The 21,392-nt window shown below is 50.6% G+C and overlaps 2 protein-coding genes across 3 annotated transcripts in view; one reads left to right on the top strand and one right to left on the bottom strand.

The window, feature by feature from the left end:
* The first annotated feature begins 9,600 nt into the window (after positions 1 to 9,600).
* On the top strand, positions 9,601 to 12,291 carry GNMT (glycine N-methyltransferase). Its single transcript, XM_049653230.1, has 6 exons — positions 9,601 to 9,833; positions 10,679 to 10,806; positions 11,233 to 11,349; positions 11,561 to 11,703; positions 11,815 to 11,936; positions 12,019 to 12,291. The coding sequence occupies exons 1-6, from the start codon at positions 9,628 to 9,630 to the stop codon at positions 12,188 to 12,190; spliced, it is 888 nt and encodes a 295-aa protein (XP_049509187.1). The 5' UTR covers positions 9,601 to 9,627; the 3' UTR covers positions 12,191 to 12,291.
* A 230-nt stretch (positions 12,292 to 12,521) lies between these two features.
* PEX6 (peroxisomal biogenesis factor 6) overlaps positions 12,522 to 21,392 on the bottom strand; it is an 11,889-nt gene continuing 3,018 nt past the window's right edge. The window contains exons 3-17 of one of the 2 annotated variants that reach the window (XM_049653228.1): positions 21,100 to 21,183; positions 17,868 to 17,970; positions 17,651 to 17,784; positions 16,893 to 17,004; positions 16,083 to 16,291; positions 15,457 to 15,652; positions 15,190 to 15,266; positions 14,898 to 15,030; positions 14,611 to 14,816; positions 14,423 to 14,484; positions 14,070 to 14,178; positions 13,668 to 13,784; positions 13,466 to 13,543; positions 13,169 to 13,308; positions 12,522 to 12,986 (exon numbers count right to left, since the gene is read on the bottom strand). In XM_049653228.1, the coding sequence (XP_049509185.1) occupies positions 12,850 to 12,986; positions 13,169 to 13,308; positions 13,466 to 13,543; positions 13,668 to 13,784; positions 14,070 to 14,178; positions 14,423 to 14,484; positions 14,611 to 14,816; positions 14,898 to 15,030; positions 15,190 to 15,266; positions 15,457 to 15,652; positions 16,083 to 16,291; positions 16,893 to 17,004; positions 17,651 to 17,784; positions 17,868 to 17,970; positions 21,100 to 21,183 (1,897 nt within the window). In that variant the 3' untranslated portion in view covers positions 12,522 to 12,849. The remainder of the gene's footprint in view (positions 12,987 to 13,168; positions 13,309 to 13,465; positions 13,544 to 13,667; positions 13,785 to 14,069; positions 14,179 to 14,422; positions 14,485 to 14,610; positions 14,817 to 14,897; positions 15,031 to 15,189; positions 15,267 to 15,456; positions 15,653 to 16,082; positions 16,292 to 16,892; positions 17,005 to 17,650; positions 17,785 to 17,867; positions 17,971 to 21,099; positions 21,184 to 21,392) is intronic. The other variant, XM_049653229.1, reaches the window with a different exon arrangement.

Below are 21,392 nucleotides of genomic sequence, written 5' to 3'. Positions count from 1 at the left end.
TCCTGTTAAAAAAGGGTTTCCTAAACTCACCTGAACATGAAAAGTCACATGGAATGGTGGTTAAACATACAGATGTCTGGGCCCACCTGATTTGCTGGGTTGGAGACCTAGAAGTCTGCATGCTTAACAAGCCTCTCTCATGGTTCTCAAGATGAGGCCAGCTGGACCCCACTATACCAGGAGAAACAGAGTGTCTTGCTAAGAGGGGAGAGGGCCTCAATGAAATCACAAGGTCAGTGTCTTGCCCTCAGAAACACAACTTGTCGGAACCCCAGAAAGGATCTGTCTCTCAGCCATCATCCAGAACCACAAAGGCCGGTGGGCAAACCAGAAAGCATTTCTTTCAGTTCCATGATTAAAAGAACCACAGGCCCTGGTAGTGGAGTCTCAGGGGTTGGGGCTCTGTAGTCTCAGGGGCGGCTGCACAAGGACTCTGTATTTATTCTAGAGGACAATCGCTAGGAAGTTTCTTCAACTTCCCGGTTCCTGGGTGATATTTCCATGCAGCATCTTTTTGCAGGTTAGAAAATGGTGCTCTTCACACCTTTGACTTCTGTCTGTCAGAAAGTTGTCTTAATGTCAGTTTTGTTAGAATAAGAGACTGACTACCAGAATCCCGCCAGAAAATAATACATTTACAAACCCATGAATGGCAGTCCCTTAAATATGGAACCTTTGTGTGGTATCCAACTGCCCCGCATCATTTCTGTTCACAAGTGTGAGTAAATCCCTCTTTTTTTTTTTTTTTTTTCAACTTTTTTTTTTTTTTTTTTTTTTTTTTTTAATTTTTGGGACAGAGAGAGACAGAGCATGAACAGGGTCTTCTTTTTTTTTTAATCTCAATTTTTTACTCTTATTATTTTAGAGAGAGAGAATCTTAAGCAGTCTCCACACTCAGCACCGGAGCCCAATGCAGGGCCCGATCCCCCGACCCTGGGATCATGAGTTGAGCTGAAACCAAGTCCAATGCTCAACCAACTGAGCCACCCAGGAGCCCCATTATTATTATTTTTTTTAATCTTAAGGCATGCTTTTTGCTACAGATGCATGGTCCAAACCTAAGTGGTTTATAGGAGGGCTCTGTGTACTAATCCTAGCAGCAGAGCCAGTTGAATCTCTCTTAAACATCCTCTGATGGCCTAGTTTGCTCTAGTAAGGAGTTTCACTGGAATAATAGTAGCCACTATTTTTTGAGTGCTTACTATGTGACAAACACAGTTGTACATGCTTTACATAATTATTTAACACTGCTATGATCTCAAGGCCATGGATTTCTAAAAACTGTCAAAGTACAGAAAAGTGCTTACAGCTCAATGAGTTTTTACGAACTGAAAACCCAAGTCATCTGCACCCAGCTCATGAAACATTATTACCATTGCCCCCTACACACACACACACACACACACACACACACAGGGAATGTCATCTATTTTGTTTACTGTTGTATCCCCAGCACTTAGTATAGTGCATGGCACAGAATAACTGCTTAATAAATACCTATTGAGGGGCGCCTGGGTGGCGCAGTCGGTTAAGCGTCCGACTTCAGCCAGGTCACGATCTCGCGGTCCGTGAGTTCGAGCCCCGCGTCAGGCTCTGGGCTGATGGCTCGGAGCCTGGAGCCTGTTTCCGATTCTGTGTCTCCCTCTCTCTCTGCCCCTCCCCCGTTCATGCTCTGTCTCTCTCTGTCCCAAAAATAAATAAAAAACGTTGAAAAAAAAAAAATAAATACCTATTGAATGAAAGGTTAAATAACTTGCCCAAGGTCACACACGAGTGGCCCTAGCAGGTTATGAGCACAGGCGGAATGGCTTCAGTGTCCTGAGGCAGAGGCATGAGGCCACAGTACCCTGGAGCTATAGTTTGGCTTAGGGCACCATCCGCCTCTTACATGGCTCTCTTCAGCCCAGCTATGCGGTCTGCTAGTCTATGTCTTCCAAGTTCAACATGGGGAATGCAATTAGGAGCAAGACAACTTTCAAGTCTCTCCCTTTTCAGAGTTTACTGTTGCATATAGGTGAAAGCCAGCTTGACCCTTATGCTGCCCTCAAGGGCTGGACTTTATTTTTTTTTTCTTTTTTTTTTTTTTTCAGTAATCTCTACACCCAACATGGAGCTCAAACTCACAACCCCAAAATCGAGAATCACATGTTCCACCCATTGAGCCAGCCATGCACCCCTCAAGGGCTGGCTCCTGTTTACAATTTCTTTTTCTTTTTTTTTTTTTTAATTTTTATTTAAAAAAAAAATTTTTTTTTTTTACGTTTATTTTTGAGACAGAGAGAGACAGAGCATGAACGGGGGAGGGTCAGAGAGAGGGAGACACAGAATCTGAAGCAGGCCCCGGGCTCTGAGCTGTCAGCACAGAGCCCGACGCGGGGCTCAAACTCACAGACTGTGAGATCATGACCCGAGCTGAAGTTGGACGCTCAACCGACTGAGCCACCCAGGCGCCCCAAAAAAATTTTTAATGTTTTATTTATTTTTGAGAGAGAGAGACAGACAGAGTATGAACGGGGAGGGGCAATGAGAGAGGGAGACACAGAATCCGAAGCAGGCTCCAGGCTCTGAGCTGTCAGCACAGAGCAAGACGCAGGGTTTCGACTTGTGAACCACAAGATCATGACCTGAGCTGAAGTCAGACACTTAACCGACTGAGCAGCCCAGGCGCCCCCGCTGTTTACAATTTCTTGAAGAGGAATCCAACGTTACTCATTCTTCCTTTAAAATTGTGCTCTCCACTGCTTCCAATTCTGTGTCTCCCTCTCTCTCTGCCCCTCCCCCGTTCATGCTCTGTCTCTCTCTGTCTCAAAAATAAACGTTAAAAAAAAAAAATTTTTTTTTAATTAAAAAAAAAAGAAATAAAGAAATAAAATTGTGCTCTCCATCTACTAAGGTTGTACAGGCCAAGAGAACTTAAGCTTCCTTTAACACGATCGTGACTGTTTGTAAGGAAGTGTTGTTGCCCATTGAGAGGAGAAGCAGGCTGACTCCGTCACCAGTCCCAGGGGCAGCAACACCTCCTCCCACCACCAACCACCCTGAAAGATAAAAGGTTCTCAGCCCAAAAAGGAGAACAAAACAAAAAGACACTCAAAAAGCTAGATTTTTATCTTGTTCAGAATTACTTATGCACCAAAGTGGTCTTGGTGTTTTACCGTTCGTCTCATCCAGACATGATGGCATGTGTAAATCGCCTGTCTGAGCACTGCTTATTTAGCATGTTGCCAGGGCTCAAATAGTATATCATTTTCCTGTGGAAGAGTACAGCTCAGTGAGCAGATTGGTATACACAGAAGAGATCTTATTGGGCATTAGCACACCTTAAAACGGCTTTTAATAGTGTGAAATGATCAAAGGAAGCCTCTCTTCTTACACATTGGTGGAATTCTTACACCATTAGTTAGTGCTGCAATCCACTGATGTAGGGACCAATTCTACACTCACTTAACAGGACTTTTTTTTTTTTTTATATATATATACTTAAAGCATTTTTTTAATTTTTAAAAAGACTGTGGTAAACTACCCATAAATATAAAATTTACCGTATCAATCTTAGTGTAGAATCCAGTAGCATGAAGCACAGTCACATTGCTGTGCAACCATTCTCCAGACTCTTCATATCTTACAAAACAGATACTCTGTACCCGTTGAAAACTCCTCCTTCTCCCCTCCTCCAGGCTCTCCTCACCACTGCCCCACTTTCTGTCTCCATGACTTTGACTACCCCAGATATCTCATACAAGTGGAATCCTACAGTACTTATCTTTTTTATTAATGGCCTATTTCACGCGGCACAATGTCTTCAAGGTTTATTCATGTTGTTTTTGTTTTGTTCTGTTTTGTTTAATTTACATTCAAGTTAACATATAATGCAATAATGATTTCAGGAATAGAATCCAATGATTCAGCACCTATGTTTAACACCCAGTGCTTAACCCAACAGGTGCCCTCCTCAATGCCCCTTGCCCATTTAGCCCATCCCCCCCCCACCCAAAACCCCTGCAGTAACCCTCAGCTTGTTCTCTGTATTTAAATCTCTTATGTTTTGTCCCCCTCCCTGTTTTTATATTATATTTGCTTCCCTTCCCTTATGTTCACCTGTTTTGTATCTTAAATGCCACATGAGTGAAGTCATATATGTCTTTCTCTAATTTCGCTTGGCATACATAATACCCTCTGGTTCCATCCACATTGCTGCAGATGGCAAGATTTCGTTCTTTTTGATTGCCGAGTAATATTCCATTGTGTATATATACCACATCCTCTTTATCCTTTCACCAGTTGATGGGCATTTAGGCTCTTTCCATATGTTGGTTATTGTTGATAGTACTGCTATAAATATTGGGGTGCATGTGCCCCTTCGAAACAGCACTCCTATATTCTTTGGATAAATACCTAGTAGTACAATTGCTGGGTCGTAGGATAGTTCTATTTAAATTTTTTGAGGAACTTCCATACTGTTTTCCAGGGTGGCTGCACTAGTTTGCATTCCCACTGGCAGTGCAAAAAGGTTCCTCTTTCTCTGCATCCTCGCCAACATCTGTCATTGCCTGAGTTTTACCAGGGCTTTATTAAAGCAGATTAAGTCTTATATGGTATATTAAAGAGTCCAAAAAGGGATCCATTGTGATATATCTGCTAACAGAGTCCGTGTGGGTGGGTGGCTTCCCTCCCCTCCCCCCAACATCCCAGTGTTCCATCTGGGTAGATGTGGTCAGCAGACGAAAGAGAGAGAGAGAGAGAGCACACTGGCACATGTGCGTATGTGCACACATGTGCAAACAGGGGAGGGGCAGAGAGAGAAAGGGAGAGAGAGAATCGCAAGCAGCCTCTGCACTGTCTGCACTGAGTCTGACAAGAGGCTCAAACTCATGCACCATGAGTTTGTGACCTGAGCTGAGATCAAGAGTCAGACTGAGCCACCCAGGTGCCCCATAGACAAGAGTTTGTTTGTTTGTTTTTTTAATTTTTTTTTTAACGTTTATTTATTTTTGAGACAGAGAGAGACAGAGCATGAACAGGGGAGGGGCAGAGAGAGAGGGAGACACAGAATCTGAAACAGGCTCCAGGCTCTGAGTGGTCAGCACAGAGCCTGACGCGGGGCTCAAACTCACAGACCGTGAGATCATGACCTGAGCCGAACTCGGACGCTTAACCGACCGAGCCACCCAGGCGCCCCTAGACAAGAGTTTTTTTCAGCACCTTGGACTGGAGTTTGGAAATTAGCGTCCATCATCTGAAAAATTAATTTTACCTGTTCCGAATCTAAACAAACACAGGATGTCCTCCATTTGTAGTTACTGTACATGCATACTTCACCATTCTAGAATTTTAATGTGTCCTCAAATTGGAATAGCTTGGGAGTTTGTCTGGTTGCAGCCATATTCCCAAGATAAAGTCTTTTTGCAAACATCACACATTTGGGGATGAAAAATTTACTCCTTTCAGCTAATGTCAAATAAGCACCACATATTAAAAATATCACAGGCACCTGGGTGGCTCAGTCAGTTGAGCATCCAAATTTGGCTCAGGCTATGATCTCACAGTTTGTGAGTTCGAGCCCCACATTGGACTTGCTGCTGTCAGCACAGAGCCCACTTCAGATCCTCTGTCCCCCTTTCTCTGCCCCTCCCCCACTTGCACGCGCGCGCTCTCTCTCTCTCAAAAATAAACATTTAAAAATAAAAATATCCTCTATTCTTATTTTCAGTTAAGTCAAACTGTAAATTGATTCATATTCTGGGATCTTCTCTTGCATGGCCCAGGGCCTCACATTTGTTTCTCTAAAACTCACCAGAACTAACAAGTAAAACAAAAGGCAGTTTCAATATATTTCAGTGGGTAGAGGACGTGGACAATTTAGAGATGAAGGAGTGAAATTACTTGGTACATTTTGGTGGCAAATAAAGAAGACTACAACAATTAGATATAATTTTCTAACTAGTAAAATATCAAGGAATAACATCTTCGCGTAGAGAAGAATTGAAACAAGTATTTGTTTTGGGTGACAATATCAATTAATAGAAAAATTCCATTGGGGATATGATTTGATCATAATTATCCAACTGTTCACTCTGTTGAAAAATTGTGAGAGCATTTTAAACACTCAGAACTTGGGGAATGATTAAACAAGTCATAACACATCTATTCAATGTAGCCATTGAAAGCATGCTTAATGCCAAGTAACTTAAGGTCAAGAGAAGGAAACAAGATTTTGATAGTTAAAAGTTTAAAAAAAAATAAAAGAAAAGAAATAAAAAGGTCCATGAAATTTCATGTGCTTTATGATGTTGACATTTTTTTAAATGCCTCTGGATGAGAAAGAAATCAAATCATTATTAACTTCACACCAAAAATCTTGTTTTCAAATGGAAAGTACATCTATAAGTGACTCACAACCTATACTTTTTTAATCCAAATTTACTACCAGTATTCATATTATTTTTAAAAAATCATATTATAGGTCTTTGGGTAAAAGGCTATGTTTCTCAAAAATCGTAAGTATCAGTATGTAAATAAAAACCAAATATTTAAATAAAATTCCTTACCAGTATGGAGAGTACGGCTTTTAGCCTCCAAAGGCTGCAAACCCATCACAAAAATGTTATACAAACAAGAATGCTGTACAAGAAAAAGTTCCTGGGGAAGAGGGAGTGGGGGATCATGTAACACTAAAACAAAAGGAAAGATTCTTTTTATTATTATTATTAAAAAAATTTAAGTTTATTTTCAGAGAGAGAGAGAGAGTGCACGCACTAGTGGGGGAGGGGCAGAGAGAGAGAGAGAGAGAGAGAGAGAGAGAGAATACCAAGCAGGCTCTAGGCTGCCAGCGCTGAGCCAATGCCAGGCTCAAACCCACAAAACTGTGAGATCATAATCTGAGCTGAAACCAAGAGTTGGGCACTTAACTGACTGAGCCACCCAGGTGCCCCAAAAAGCAAGATTCTTAAATAGTTGTTCTAGGTAATTTTTTTTCTTCCTTTTCTTCCTCCTAGGTAAGAACAAAATCAAAATGCTGTTTTTGGGAACTAGTTTTATGGAATGACTCTGGAGTCAGTGTCTTTATGGCAGTTTCTAAATGAAAGGGTGTGCAAAGATGTCTAAATTTACAAATCAATGCCCTTCATTCAGGATGCACTATTATTTATGTAAATATCAGGAGAAGAAAGTATTCCAAATCACAAGAATACTTGTCTTTAAATATTGAGACCCAAAGAGTTGGGTAAACCTTGTGATCTATTGAAATGATTATCCTGGTCTTTCTAAAGTCCAGTGTGGGGCTTGAATTCACTACCCTGAGATCAAGACCTGAGCCGAGATCAAACCTGAGCTGGGAACAAGAGTCAAAAGCTTAACCTCTGAGCCACCGAGGCGTCCCTAAAGGGGACATGTCCCAGCAGCATTTTGAGCCCTGAGAAAATCCCAGGCTTACCTCAGATGTATTCAGAGAGGGTTAAGAGGCAAAAAGTAAATGGAAAAGAGGGTATCTGGGTGGCTCAGTGGGTTAAGCGTCCAACTTCGGCTCAGGTCATGATCTCACAGTTCATGGGTTTGAGCCCTGCATCCAACTCTGTGCTGACAGCTCAGGGCCTGGAGGCTGCTTCTGATTCTGTGTCTCCCTCTCTCTCTGCTCCTCCCAGGCACACGCTCTGTGTCTCTCAATTAAAAATAAACGTTAAAAAAAATAACTAAAAAAAAAGTAAATGGAAAAGAAATCAATAGTAAGGGAAAAAATAATAAACTGCCTTAGGCCACTTATCTATGTATTTATAACTCCCAGTTCTGTGCCCTTCTAAGCCTGTTGCCAAAAACCTGTCGGTAGGGTCAACATGAGCACAAGACTCTATTACTTGGGCAGGACAGGCTCATTTGAGGCAATCTGTGTGCTACAAATAGGAAGCTGAGAATGATTATATGGGGGCATCTACCTGGCTCAGTCGGAGGAGCATGTGACTCTTGATCTCAGGGTAATGAGTTCGAGCCCCATGTCGGGTGTAGCAATTACTTAAATAAATAAAACTTTAAAAAAATGGGGGCACTTGGGTGGCTCAGTCAAGCATCCAACTCTTGATTTCGGCTCAGCTCACAGTCCTGAGGTTTGTTCATAAGATCCAGGATGGAGTCGGGCTCTGCACTGACACCATGGAGCCTGCTTGGGATTCTCTCTCTCCTTCACTCTGTGCTCTTCCCCTTGCCTCTCTCAAAAATGTACATATAAACTTTTGAAAAAAGATTATATGATCTTTGGGGTTCCTCCAGCTCCCAGACTGTACAGCTAATAAAAGGGGGAGGGGGAGGAGAGCCTCCTTCATTCCAAACTCTATACATAGCTCTTTCTGAAGCCAGACAAACCAAGATAGATAGGGAAGGCTCTTCTCCCTGTCTTGAGCTTCACTGGGTGGTATCATCTTGCTGAATCCATCTCAGTCCAGGGTGGTGTCCTAGGAAAAGACCTCCTGCTTTGGGGAGGAAGGGTGGATGTATAACCAAACCAAAGGGCCAATTTATGAAGTGACAGTGAACAATATAACAGCAAGGGCACCAAGCACTTCCACCCTTAACCCTTGACTTCCTACCCTGTGGGCACCTCCATGGAAAGCACATAGTGTTTAAAAAAGTAAAAATTTTAGGGGCACCTAGGTGGCTCAGTTGAGAGAGCACGTGACTTTTTTTTTTTTTTTAAGATTTATTTTTCTTTCCTTCTTTCTTCCTTCCTTTCTTTCTTTTTTTTTTTTTTCTTTTAAGTAATCTCTCCAACCAACTGGGGCTCGAACTCACAACCGGGAGGTCAAGAGTAGCATACTCCAGGGACTGAGCCAGCCGGGCGCCCCTAGAGTATGTGACTCTTGATCACGGGTTGTGACTTAGAGCCCACTGTTGGGTGTAGAGATTACTTAAAAACAAAATCTTAATTTTATTTATTTATTTATTTTTTTTTGGTGGAGATTCTGGAGATCGAACAGGGGCCTCAAACAGCAGATAGCGCTTTAGAAGTGTGCCAGTCGGTGAAGAATTGGGAGGAAAGGCCGGACTCCGCCTCACGCGGCTCAAGGAAAAGCTTGATGCGTCACCTCCAGGACAGAGGAGCATCTGCCCCCGGGTAGGCAGACGATCCCCTGAGCCAGAACTGCTCCTGGACTTGGGTGGCCAGACTTGCATTATCCCCAGATATTCGCTATTCATCCCTTTCCTGGCCGACCAGGCCCTCTTTCAGCTAGACGATCCTCCTTTAGATATGCTAATACTTTCCTCCTCTAGGGACGGTCCAGTCCTAGGCGCTGATCTCTGTGTGGACTGGGGAGTTTCCTTTTTTCCCAGCTTGGGTAGGGGTGGAGTGGGCGATCTCACAGTTCCCACCTCTTCTGACCCCTCCCCAGTCCTCCTGATACCTGGCTTAAGAGGGTAGGGGGCTGGGAGGGCCCTTTCCCGCCACGGGGTCGCCCAGAGGGCTGGATCTTCCCGCCGGCGAGAAGGGCTGGTGCTAAACGCCGGGCAGCGCCCCCCCCCCCCGAGGCTGGGAGCCCAGCAGGGGCGTGTCCCCGCGCTCACCTGCCATTGGACAGGTGGGGCGGCCCGGCCGTACTATAAATGCGGGGCCGCCCGCCGCGGAGCCAGGCGCGCTGCACGATGGTGGACAGTGTGTACCGCACCCGCTCCCTGGGGGTGGCGGCCGAAGGGCTCCCGGACCAGTACGCGGACGGAGAGGCGGCACGCGTGTGGCAGCTCTACATCGGGGACACCCGCAGCCGCACGGCCGAGTACAAGGCCTGGCTGCTCGGGCTGCTGCGCCAGCACGGCTGCCAGCGGGTGCTCGACGTGGCCTGCGGCACCGGGTGAGCGGGGGCGGGGGCCAGGGAGCCGCTGGCTCGGCGTGGGGGGGTGTGGGGGACCTCGGCCTGGTTGGTCCGGCAGCCTCCACCTGCGAGCCGCAGCCGGCCCGCGGCGGGACGAGGGGGCAGAGCGGTTGGGAGGAGGGGCTGAAGACACCCGGGGGCAGAGGGGGCGTGTAAGCACCGCAGGGTGGGGCCTGCCGGTTCGCCGGGGAGGGCGGCGGCCGGGCTTTGGCGCCAGACCGACGTAAGCTCGGGTCCTGGCTGCAGCACTGGTCCCGAAGTGATGGCCTTGGGCAGTGTTAACAGTTAACATTTGTTCAATATTTGCCCGTGCCGCCACGCGCGGTGCCAGGAGCTTTTGGCACATCCGTTTTTTAAGATCCTCACATAACCTCATGAGGTAAGGAGTGATACCCCACTTACAGTTGTGGAAATCCCGCCTCAGAGGAGCGGAAGCCCTCTACCTAGTGGAGAGGACATTCAGACAAAACACCATGCTGTACTACCTCCCCTGCACAGGTTCCTAAATTCCAGGAGCCTCAGTTTGCCCCGTCCCTCAAGTGGGGATAACATTGTCTACCTCACAGGGTTGCCATGAGGATTAATGCACATTTATAGAGCGCCCGGCTCTGAAGAGGTGCTAAAAAACCAAACCCAGAATTTGCTACCTGGTGATAAACCGATTTGCCAGGTCATTTGAGGTCAGTGGAGAAGGCCTAAGGAGAGGAAGCAGAGGAATGGTCTCAAGAGTGGAGGAGACAGAAGTGCCCAGCACAGGGCCTCCTCCTTGCCTTCCCAGGCCCCCTGACTGCCCCTCTTGGCCTCTCATCTCTGACCCTGCCCAGGGTGGACTCCATCATGCTGGTGGAAGAGGGCTTCACCGTGACCAGTGTGGATGCCAGTGACAAGATGCTGAAATACGCGCTTAAAGAGCGCTGGAACCGGCGGCACGAACCGGCCTTCGACAAGTGGGGTATGCAGGTCCAGTCAGGCCCTCCCCGCCCAGCCGCCAGGGACTCGGTACTCTCTGCCCTGGGCTCCTTCAGCTCCTGTGCTCGTGTGCTTTGTTTTCCTTAAGGGGGACAGCCAAATTACTTTCATTTCCCTGGAAAGGGAGGCTTACGCACCAGAATGAGGTATCTGGTGATGAGTCTTCTCCCTCCTCCCAAATAAAAACACAGAAGCACGGAGCCATGCTTCCCATCCTGGCTTCCTCCTCCCTTGACCCCTTCTCCCCTTCCCTTCCCCCTCCATGTCCATGGTGAGCTCCTCCTTCTAACCGGATCGGGAATCCCTGTGTGTCTCGAAGGGGAAACTGAGGCAGGGTTGCACTTGGTGGAGGTGAGTGCTGCTGGTGCCATGGTGCCACCCTGATCCCTCTTCCCCTTCCTGGTCCCAGTCATTGAAGAAGCCAACTGGATGACTCTGGACAAAGATGTGCCCCAGCCACCAGGGGGCGGCTTCGATGCGGTCATCTGCCTTGGCAATAGTTTTGCCCACTTGCCAGACTGCAGAGGTGAGAGAGGGCGTGGCCTTGAGCATGGCCCCTGCTTTGAGCTGTACCTCTTTCCACAGACCCCTGGGTGCCCGCTCTCCTGACAGAGCAGACTGTTTTCTGCTCCTCTCTGCCTTGGCATCTGTATCCCTGGGGAGGAGAAAGATGGGAGGGAGACTGGTGCTCGGAGCCCTGAGCAGATGGAGCCTCTCTGCCCCTGCCCGGAGCTCAGGAGACCAGAGTGAGCACCGGCTGGCACTGAGGAACATCACGAGCATGGTGCGGTCTGGGGGCCTGCTGGTCATCGATCATCGCAACTACGACCACATCCTCAGCACAGGCTGTGCACCCCCAGGAAAGAACATCTACTATAAGGTGGGGCCCCTGGGGGTGGGAGGCCCAGAGTGGGGGATGGGGGACGTGATCCTGCGGTCCAGGCCCCACAATGGTTGCAGAGGCTAATGCAGCCTGCACTACCACCTACAGAGTGACTTGACCAAGGATATCACGACATCAGTGCTGACAGTGAACAACAAGGCCCACATGGTGACCCTGGACTACACGGTGCAGGTGCCAGGCGCTGGCCAGGATGGTTCTCCTGGTTTGAGGTACCCACTCGGCTAGGTAGGGGTGAGGAGGGGTGGTACTGAGGCCGCCAGCCCTCATGGTTGGTTGGGGGCTCTGTTGCAGTAAGTTCCGGCTCTCCTACTACCCGCACCGTTTGGCTTCCTTCACGGAGTTGCTCCGAGCAGCCTTCGGGGGCAAGTGCCAGCACAGCGTCCTGGGGGACTTCAAGCCTTACAAGCCTGGCCAGGCCTACATCCCTTGCTATTTCATCCATGTGCTCAAGAGGACGGACTGAGTGCTGAGCGTGGCCTCAGCTCCCACGACCCTCTGCCCAGGCACTGCCAGATCCGTCTGGGGAGGTGGGAACTGGCAGCCCCATACCAAGCCTAACCCCCGGTCCAGACCCTCGGGGTGTGGGGAGGGGCAGACTGCTGCTGGGGGTACAGGGATTTGGGTTCAGGCAAATGGAAGCGTGAGCAATATAGTCTGTGCCTTTTTCAGTTCCTCCATGCCTGGTGTTTATATCAGAAGGATCAGGCTCCTGTGGTGCCCGCCTTGCCCTCCCCTGTGGCTCACTCCTTCCACAATCTTGCTCTTTCCCACTGCACCCTTTCAGACCACAACCAGCAGGGGGCAGCATACATTTTATTTTCAGCCAAGACTGGACTCCCTCAGTGCCCCACCCCAGAACTCCAGGCCCAAGCCCCTCCTTCTGAGCAGAGGGTCTTTAGTGTTGGAGCCGGAGCTGGCCTGGGAGGATGAACAGGTAGGCAGGGGATGATGCCTCTGAGCTCTTGTGGGGCTACTCGGCACCTTGGGGTTCTCGGGAAGGTAGGCCAACTTTGGGTGCAATAGCAGCACGTTGAGAAAGGGCCCCTTGCTCTCTCAGGTCTCTGTGGGGACACCTGAGTACCTTTAGCCACTGTGGGCAGGGTCCCGGCTTGCAGGAGGCTCCTAGCAGGCGGCAAACTTGCGCTGGATGCGCTTGTACCGGAGCAGCTCCTGCTCACTGACCGAGGGCTGCAGCCGGGCAGCGGCCTGCAGCAGGTCCTCCATGGTGAGCAGCAGTGCTGAGCTTCCGGGCTCCAGCCCTGGGAGGGGATGACAGGGAGCAACAGAGGCTGTGGCCTGTGTCCGAGGAGGGCAGAGCCCTGGGTAGGCATCTTCTTGCCCAGAGTCCCCCAAAGGTCAACAGTCCCTCCTCTGAAATCTAGGACCAGGCCTGGTTCCCATTAGCTTTTTGGTTGACCTCTGGGGCTGGCAAGTGACTCACCTTCCTCCAGGTCCTGAACCCTGCGTTTGAGGGCAGCTGTCATGGCATCAGAGCAGAGGGAGTAGAGGTCTGCCCCCGTCAGCTGGGGAGGGCAGCGGTCCAGCACGTTCACCAAGCTCACGGAGGGCTCTAGCTTGAATCTGTCGTGCAGATACAGGAAAGGAGAGAAACAGTTTTACCTGGCATCCCCTACTTTGTCAAGAGGCATCCCTGACCAGCTTATTCTGCATGTTGCATTTATCCCCGGACCATCCCAAGGCCCAAGCCCTTTGGGAGTCTCCCCCTAACAGGGCATACTTGCGCGTGATGGCGCTCAGAACGCGTAGCTGGGAGGCGCGGTCCTCGCTCACCCCCACAAACACCAGCTTGTCAAATCTTTAGGGAAATAGGCGGGCATAAGGGTCAGGGAGCCCAGCATGAGAGTGGAGGAGGCATGGGATGGGGGTCAGGGGAGAGGCCCCAGTAGGCCCGGTAGAGGTGAGAGGTACAGGGTGCACACCTGCCAGGCCGCAGAAGGGCAGGGTCCAGGAGGTCTGGTCTGTTGGTGGCCCCAATCACAAACACATCTCGAGTGCTGTGAAGCCCATCCAGCTCGGCCAGGAGCTGAGACACCACCCTACAAATCAGGACATGAAGGCAAGAGAGTCCTTGGCCCTTCCTCGGCCCCTGCCCTACCAGCAGTGCCTGTCCTTACAGGTCTTCTCCACAGGGCCACCTGCTCGGCTGTGCCCTGTACACCCCTCCAGGCAAGCCCCCCATTCCCTTCAACGTCCCCCACCCAACTCCAAGGCCCCTATTTCAGAACTGGAATGACAGGTACTCTGGGTGCTGAACACTGTTGCAACCTGTCTCCCATCCCTCCGTCTTGGACCCCAGACTCCATTCTGGCTCAGACCCCCACCTGTCCATCACACCTCCAGAGTCTCCACTTCGCCCCCGGCTTGGAGCCAGGGAGTCCAGTTCATCAAAGAAGATAATGCATGGAGCCGCAGCCCTGGCCCTGGCAAACACTGAGGAGAAAGGGACACACAGGAGGGGGAAGCTCAGGGGGGTCTAAAGTCAGGAGATAGGGGAGGAAGAGCCAGGTGTGACAACTCATCCCTCCAGGTACTAGGCCACCCTGGGGAGGTCCTTTGTGGAAAGGACCGTGAGAACTTAGAAAGACCAGGAGCAGCCTGGGGGTGTTGGTAGGCAGCACAAGGGCCATCGGGGTTTGGGAAGGGCTAGAACCTGGGCCCCTCCTCACCCACTCACCTTCCCGCACATTCTCCTCACTTTGGCCCACATACATGTTGATAAGCTCGGGCCCCTTCACGCTGAAGGAGAGGATGAGATTTGTCAGATGCATAAACACACAAGTGACCTCTCAGCCAGCCCCTCCTGCTCCCCAGCCTGTTGCGGCCCCCAATTTGCCCACCATCCCTCCCACACCCCCTCGCCACCTGAGGAAGGTAAGGCTGCATTCAGTGGCTACTGCCTTGGCCAGGAGGGTCTTGCCAGTGCCAGGGGGACCATGGAGCAGAAGGCCCGAGCGCCTCAGGCCCAGGCTCAGAAGCTCTGGGTGCTCTAGAGGGAGCTGAATGGTCTCCAGAATCTCCTTCTTCACCTCCTGCAGCCCGCCCACATCATGCCAGGACACCGAGGGGATCTAGGAGACGGAAAGTGCATGGTTGGGGATATGGTGGTGAAGAGAGCTGCAGTCCTACCTCCAAGGACCTGGAGTCTCTACCTTGGGGGCTCCAATGGCCCGGGAGTGAGCTGTCTGCAGCTGCTCCAGTGCCTGCCCAAAATCCTCAGCCAGGAGGGGAAAGCCAGCAGCACACAGCTCCCCCTCATCCTCTTCACTCAAGCCGCCTGCCAAACTGCAAAGAGAAACCCAGGAAGGCCTCTGGAGGACCTGACGTACAGCATCCTTCCCATCGGGGTCTTGGTTTCTCCTCCCCTCCCCCGCCAGCCCCCACCCATCCACCCACCCACAGTTCCTCTTGCCTCCTCTTCCCTCCTGTGCCCAGTTTCCTTACCCCAAGTTCTTGATCCTGGCACAGGCTGCCCGGCTGCTGTGGGTCAAAAGGGCATAGAGATCCCCTACCACAAAGCCCTGGGGAACCACAGGAAAGGACACATGAGCAGGGCACAGTTGGCAAGAGCCCTCAGGAGGCTAGTCCCCCAGCTGGCGCAGAGGCCCCAGTGTTGAAGCCTCGGGGTTTTCTACCCTCACTCGCAGGGCAGCTGGATCGTACCACCGCGGCTCAGAATGCGGGGAGGCCTGTGCCCGCCTCAGTACTCACTGCGCACCGCCGTGCCAGCTGTGGCAGCTTCACCTCTTGGCCCAGCGGGAGATGGGCAGTGAGGGCCCGCAGGACACTGAGCCGCTGCCCCTCTGACAGCACGGGCACCTCCAGCTGGTGAGGAAATGCTGTCTGGACGTCGGCAGGCAGGTCCTGGGCCTTGCTTGTGGTGGCCACAGCGATCAGTGGCGGGCAGCTGCAGACATGGAGTGGGCACTGAGGGTGAGAATGTGGCTGGCAGCCCCTGAGCCCTGTCCTGTCAGGAGGCTGGTGCTGTAGGGCAGGGAGGTGGGTGGGTGCTGGGATGGGAGAGGAGGTGAGTACCCCACAGCTTCCTGGATGGGGCTCCATGGACATACCTTGAGAGGGGGACCTATGCTTCCCCCCTCACACAGGGAGCTCACTGAGGGTAGAGCCTGTGCTTTTTTTCTAGTGCTCCCCACAAAACACGAGGGAGCACATCCTCCTCCCTCTGAATACCCCAAGCTCCTCTGCTCAGGGCCGTCTGGAGAATGGCCAAATGGGCAGGATGTCTGAGAAGCCATTGAGGAAGAGAGGGCAAAAGGCTGAAGAGAGATGAGGGTGGCTTGGCCCTGCCCCTTTACAGACCCAGCTCTGTATAATACCTGGTGAGGGGGTCCTCATCAAGGAGGAGGTGACGCAGCGTGGCCACCACACGGGCGTCCTCACCGAGCCCATCACGGTCCCGACCCAGAAGGTCCACTGCTGTCAGCAATAGAACCACAGGCCGGCAGCGCCGGGCCCGGGAGAAGATGGCCTGCAGTTTTGTCTCCACAGCTCCGCTACTGTCTGCACAGAGGTTGGAGCAGGGCACCTGGGGAGGAGACCCCGATGGTCTGTGAGCAAGGGGCAGGTGTGACTGAGGCAGGAATGGCGGGGAGAGGAGCCAGAAGATGTCGGCCATCTTCTTTTTAGAGAGCAGGGATGGGGGAGAAGGTAACACTGGCCAAGTCCTAGCTCTTCTTTGCTCTAACTTCATTCCCTGGACTGTCCAACAAAATCTTCAAACCCCTTCCTTTTTTATTTTATTTTTTTAATTTTTTTAACGTTTATTTATTTTTGGAACAGAGAGAGACAGAGCATGAACTGGGGAGGGGCAGAGAGAGAGGGAGACATAGAATCGGAAGCAGGCTCCAGGCTCTGAGCCATCAGCCCAGAGCCTGACGCGGGGCTCGAACTCACGGACCGTGAGATCGTGACCTGAGCTGAAGTCGGACACTTAACTGACTGAGCCACCCAGGCACCCCAAACCCCTTCCTTTTTTAAAGTCTCTCTTAGTAGCTGAGAATCATGGGAATCTGCCTGACCAACTGGCCCACTGGGCCGAGGCATTAGGGCCAGGCCAGGGAGGAAGGGAGAAGGAGAATCTGGGCTGGGGAAATGTGGTTGGGGTTCTACTCTCCAGGTACCCTCACCTTCAGTAGGTGGAGGCCAAGGCGGCTGCAGGCTGCAGTGACAGCTGTGGTCTTCCCACTGCCTGGGGGACCATGGAGAAGGACACTGCTGGTTCCTGTCAAGAGGGCACCTCTGCAACCAGAGAACAGACACTTGTCTCCTCCATTCTCTCAAAGTTGAGAGCCCTCAGTAACAGGGGTCCTTGGATCTAGAAAGCAGACAGCCTGTTTCTTTTTTCTTGAGGCATCCCCTTTCCTCCAGGGCTGTTTCCATATGGTGAGGCTGTATTTCCCATACTACCCGTGGTGCTCTGGAGGGGGCATGGAGTATGTCCACCAGCCAGGACAACTCCCTTGTCGCTGCCTTCAGTAAAGCCTTGACTGTCACGTCTGGTCTGGAATCACGAGGAATTAGGGAAGGGTCTGTGTCTACACTTAGGCCAGTGGTATGAGGAACTGCATCTTTTGGGGCCAGGGTGGTGAAGGACAGAATGGGTAGTGAGCTCCCCAAGGGGAAGGGCAGTCTCAGAGACAGCTGTCTCTGGTAGAGATTCTTCCTCCCCAGCCGACCCTGGAGGATGGAGATTATCCCCAGAAAGGAGCCTAGGAATTTGCTTACAGAAAGGACATGGGTGAGTGGCCTGGGCATACTAGTTTGAGGGAGGTCCACCCAATCCCACTCCGGCCAGCGCATTAGGAACTACTTGTCCAGCCCCCTGCCCCTCCAGACATGTTCTGAGCAGGCTTTCCTCACACCCTGAGGCCACGGCCTCACTCACCCTGGCTGGAGGCGAGGCTTCAGGGCAGCACAGAGCTCGGTCACTAAGGCCTCCAGGCCTGGAGGAGACAAGCTGTTCCAGGGAGTGGATTCTCCTGAAGTGAGCCTTGGAACAGGGCTCAGGGTAGAACCCACCTGTGAAAGGTGGCAGGAAGCTTTAGTGTCTGGGAGTTGTTTCTGCCTCTTTCCCAGGTCTACTCCCATCCCCAGGGCCTCACCAAGTACAAGGAGGTATGGGCGGTGTCTGCCAAGAAGGCGCTCGTTGGCCCATCCGGAGCTTCCCCAAGGGTTTTCTTCACTTTAAAAAACATCTCCCGCCACCTGAAGGAAAGAAGCCCCATGAATCCCAGACCCAGAGCCCACATACACCCCTCCCTGAGGACAAGGCGGCTGTCTCAATCATAGAGGTCCCCAGCAGGGACAAACTCAAGAGCAGCATGAGTAATGGACATGAGAGTTATGGCATGGTGGGGGGTGGGGAAGGGGAGAGGAGTAGGGGTAGAAGAAAGCAAATGGTCTTCCTCATCTCCCAGGCTGGCCCATGTACATTTTTGAGGGCAGGAGCCATAACTATCCTCCACATCCCTCATGACAGCCATCAGGGAGCCATGGGGGCGTGATTCTCCGGGTGAATGGCCTACCCACCCACTCCGATGGCAGAAGACACAGCTGCACTAAGCAATGATCATCTGGCCATTTTCACTGGCTTCAGACTACTGTCTTCCCCTCAAATTCATACCTCCCAAGGCCTTCCAAAGCCTCAGCAGGAAGGGCTCCTTGGTTCTTATTCAATAATCCACAAAATCAAATTGCAGATACCTTACTAAAGACATCTAATGATTAATGATTCTCTATTTTGGCTGCACATCAGAATGATCTGTAAAACTTCTGAAAATCAGTATCTGCCACATGTTGTAGGATTCCATTCAGCAGATGGTAATTGCTGGGGGCTGAGGGATGGAGGGAGTACAGCGTGACTGTTAATGGGTAGGGTTTTGGGGTGATGAAAATATTCTGCAATTAGATAGTGGTGTTGGTTGCATAACCTTGTGAATCTACTAAAAGCCACTGAATTGTACACCTCAAACGTGGATTTCATGGCATATGAATTATATCTCAATTTTTTTAAAGTGATCTCTAAACCCATGTGGGGCTTGAACTCACGACTCCGAGATTAAGAATTGCACGTTCTACAGACTGAGCCAGCCAGGTGCCCCATCTCAGCCTTTTAAGTTAGCATTTTTCTCTCCTTTGGAAAAAGTTAAAAGACTTCACAGGCCCCAGCTTCACCTTGATTCTGCTCCAATAGGTCTGAGGAGGCTCAGGCATCTGTATTTTTCAAAAGCTCCCCCAGCCATAACCAAGGCTGTGCAAGTCACTGCTAGTGTCAGAGTGAATTAGGGCTCTTCAGCGTCCTAAGGGTGCAGAGTGGGGGAGCGGGTAGGAGCTACTAGCCCAATTTTCCAGATAAAAATGATGACCCACCCTCCTCTTTAATCCTCAGGTAGAAAGGCAATGACTTGGCCCAGACTTGGGCCTCTCGAAGTTCCAATCGGTGCAAATTGCTGTTCACCGTGTCTCGCGGTCATAAAACTGTTTACTCCGGCAGCAAAGTGGATTGGTGGGAATAACTCAAGGCGGAGGGGACAGGCATACCAGACTGGTATTGTGAACTCTTGCCAACTATTAGGGTGGGCAGTTATTGTGGTTAAAAACTAGAACATAAGGAAGACTGTGACTTACTACTATTCAGTATACATGAACAGTGGGTGGGTCTATAACCTGGAATCTCACTCCTGAGTCACAGTGCACATGGTAAGCAGTGGAATCCAAGGAGGAACAGCACTGTGGAGGGTTAGGGGGAAACTCCCCTTCCACGGACAGCGGTAGGACCATCTCAGTGAGTGCAAGGAGCAGACTTCTAGAACACATCTGGGTATTTCTGGGGAATGCTGTGTGTTATTAAGAGCCAGACGGGAGACAGTGCAGCTGGATCCTGCTGGCCTGCTTTGGGGAGGTGGAACCGTAGAAGAGCCTGAAGAAGCTACACTACCAACACTGGAATTCTGTTCCAGGGATCTCAGGAGCCTCCTAGCAGGGCTTTCCTTACCAGGTCTGGGGGAAGAGGGCTAAAGCACTCATCTCTATCTGTCCTTAGGCCAACCTGCTGACCCCAACCCTGCTTTCCAGGACCTACTCAGGGGAAGAACTGTGTGCTCAGCAGCCAGGGAGAGGCAAGCCGCTAAAGGGCCAGAACAGCAGACATCCAGGAACAGAACAGGCTTGCTGGTCTATCTCAGAAGGGTCCAGTGCCTACTTTCCTCTGAAGGTACAAAGGGTGGGCATTCTGTAGGTTTCCTACAGAAAGCTAGCTCATAGATGTTTGCTATATTTAAGATGGGAGACAGAAGTGACTAATACAGGCCTGGCACTTTCTACGAGGCCCCAGTTATAGATTTGATTTGAGAAAGCTCAAAGAGGCGCCGTGAGCATCAAGTGGGGTTACAACGTGCACTACCAGGCGCTTCATCTGAGTACCACAACTCTGAGTGAACCAAGCTCTGAATGTTGACCAAGGATGAATCAGGTGCTCCAGACAAGGCATCTGCCTTGGCAGAGGACCCAAGCTGACTAGGCCAGAGACCTTGGGCATGCCAACTCTTAAACCTCAGTTCCTTCAGGCTGGTCTCATCACCTCACTGAAATCCCCTGAACATTGGCTTAGCGTGTCAATCGGTTGTGTTCTCCTTCTAGGACATCACTATAGGAAATCAGTCCTGGGGTATCAGGCTACACATTCTCCCCTTTCACAAAGCAGTCTCTGAATTCTCTGCCTCACCATTTTACACGGAACCCCTGTGATCAGAGTCGACAGGGTGGCAAAAGGATGGACTCCCTGTTTTGGGTGCTTGGCTCAGTCATGCTTATATTTCTCTTTATTGAGGATAAAGAAAAAGAGAAGGCCCCTCAATAACAGCAGCAATCTCTCCTTCCCCCATTTTGGGAGATAGGATCGAAAAGCTCCATGTGCACACACTATCGATTAGGGCAGAAATCAAAGCTTGGGTCTCTTTATGTTGAGTATATGGGAAGTGTGGCCCGAAACCTGGTGCAAACAACACTGTGGTTGAGAAGGAAAAGCAAGGAGTCTCATGTTGGTCTAGGCTCTTAAACTTCTTAATGCTTTACATTACCTATGACCACCCAACAAGTTGAGGATAAAACAGCTCCCACAGGCAGTAGGCAGTGGTTCTTCATCTTTTTTCAGTCCTGCACCCATTTGAGAACCCGAAGAAAGCATGTACCTTTTCTCTAGAAAAATGTACATGACAAAAACAGCAGTATTTCCTTATATACAAAATTATTCCACACAACTTGCAGGGAGGGGATCGTAGAACTCTTGCACCCAGGTTAAAAATCCCAACTGTAGGACAGGAGGCAGCTGCATACCTGGGCAGTTTCTCTGGGCTTCCTTCCAGGACCTCTACTTGCCCAACTGTTGGCACACACAGAACATCCCCTTCCTGGACTGCCCTGCAACACAGCAGTGGCCCTGGTCAGCTCACAATGAGAGTCAAGAACATGGGCCTGACATATCCCCACATGTCCACTCCCAACCTGCAGACCATAGGGACCTACTGCCCACCCAGAGATCCCAAGCGGTTGTTCAGAGAACAAGTCTGACCTAGAATGAACCACGGCGGGGCGGGGGGGGGGGGGGGGGGGGGGGGGGGGGGGGGGGG

This window comes from Panthera uncia, assembly GCF_023721935.1.
Source record: "Panthera uncia isolate 11264 chromosome B2 unlocalized genomic scaffold, Puncia_PCG_1.0 HiC_scaffold_24, whole genome shotgun sequence".
In the NCBI taxonomy this organism is placed as follows: domain Eukaryota; kingdom Metazoa; phylum Chordata; class Mammalia; order Carnivora; family Felidae; genus Panthera; species Panthera uncia.
This window is presented reverse-complemented; position numbering and strand designations above follow the sequence as displayed.

Coding starts and splice junctions, on each gene's coding strand:
- GNMT (XM_049653230.1), top strand. CDS start 9,628: ATGGTGGACAGTGTGTACCGCACCCGCTCCCTGGGGGTGGCGGCCGAA. Junction 9,834..10,678: donor GACGTGGCCTGCGGCACCGG/GTGAGCGGGGGC, acceptor GACCCTGCCCAG/GGTGGACTCCATCATGCTGG. Junction 11,350..11,560: donor CCACTTGCCAGACTGCAGAG/GTGAGAGAGGGC, acceptor CCCGGAGCTCAG/GAGACCAGAGTGAGCACCGG.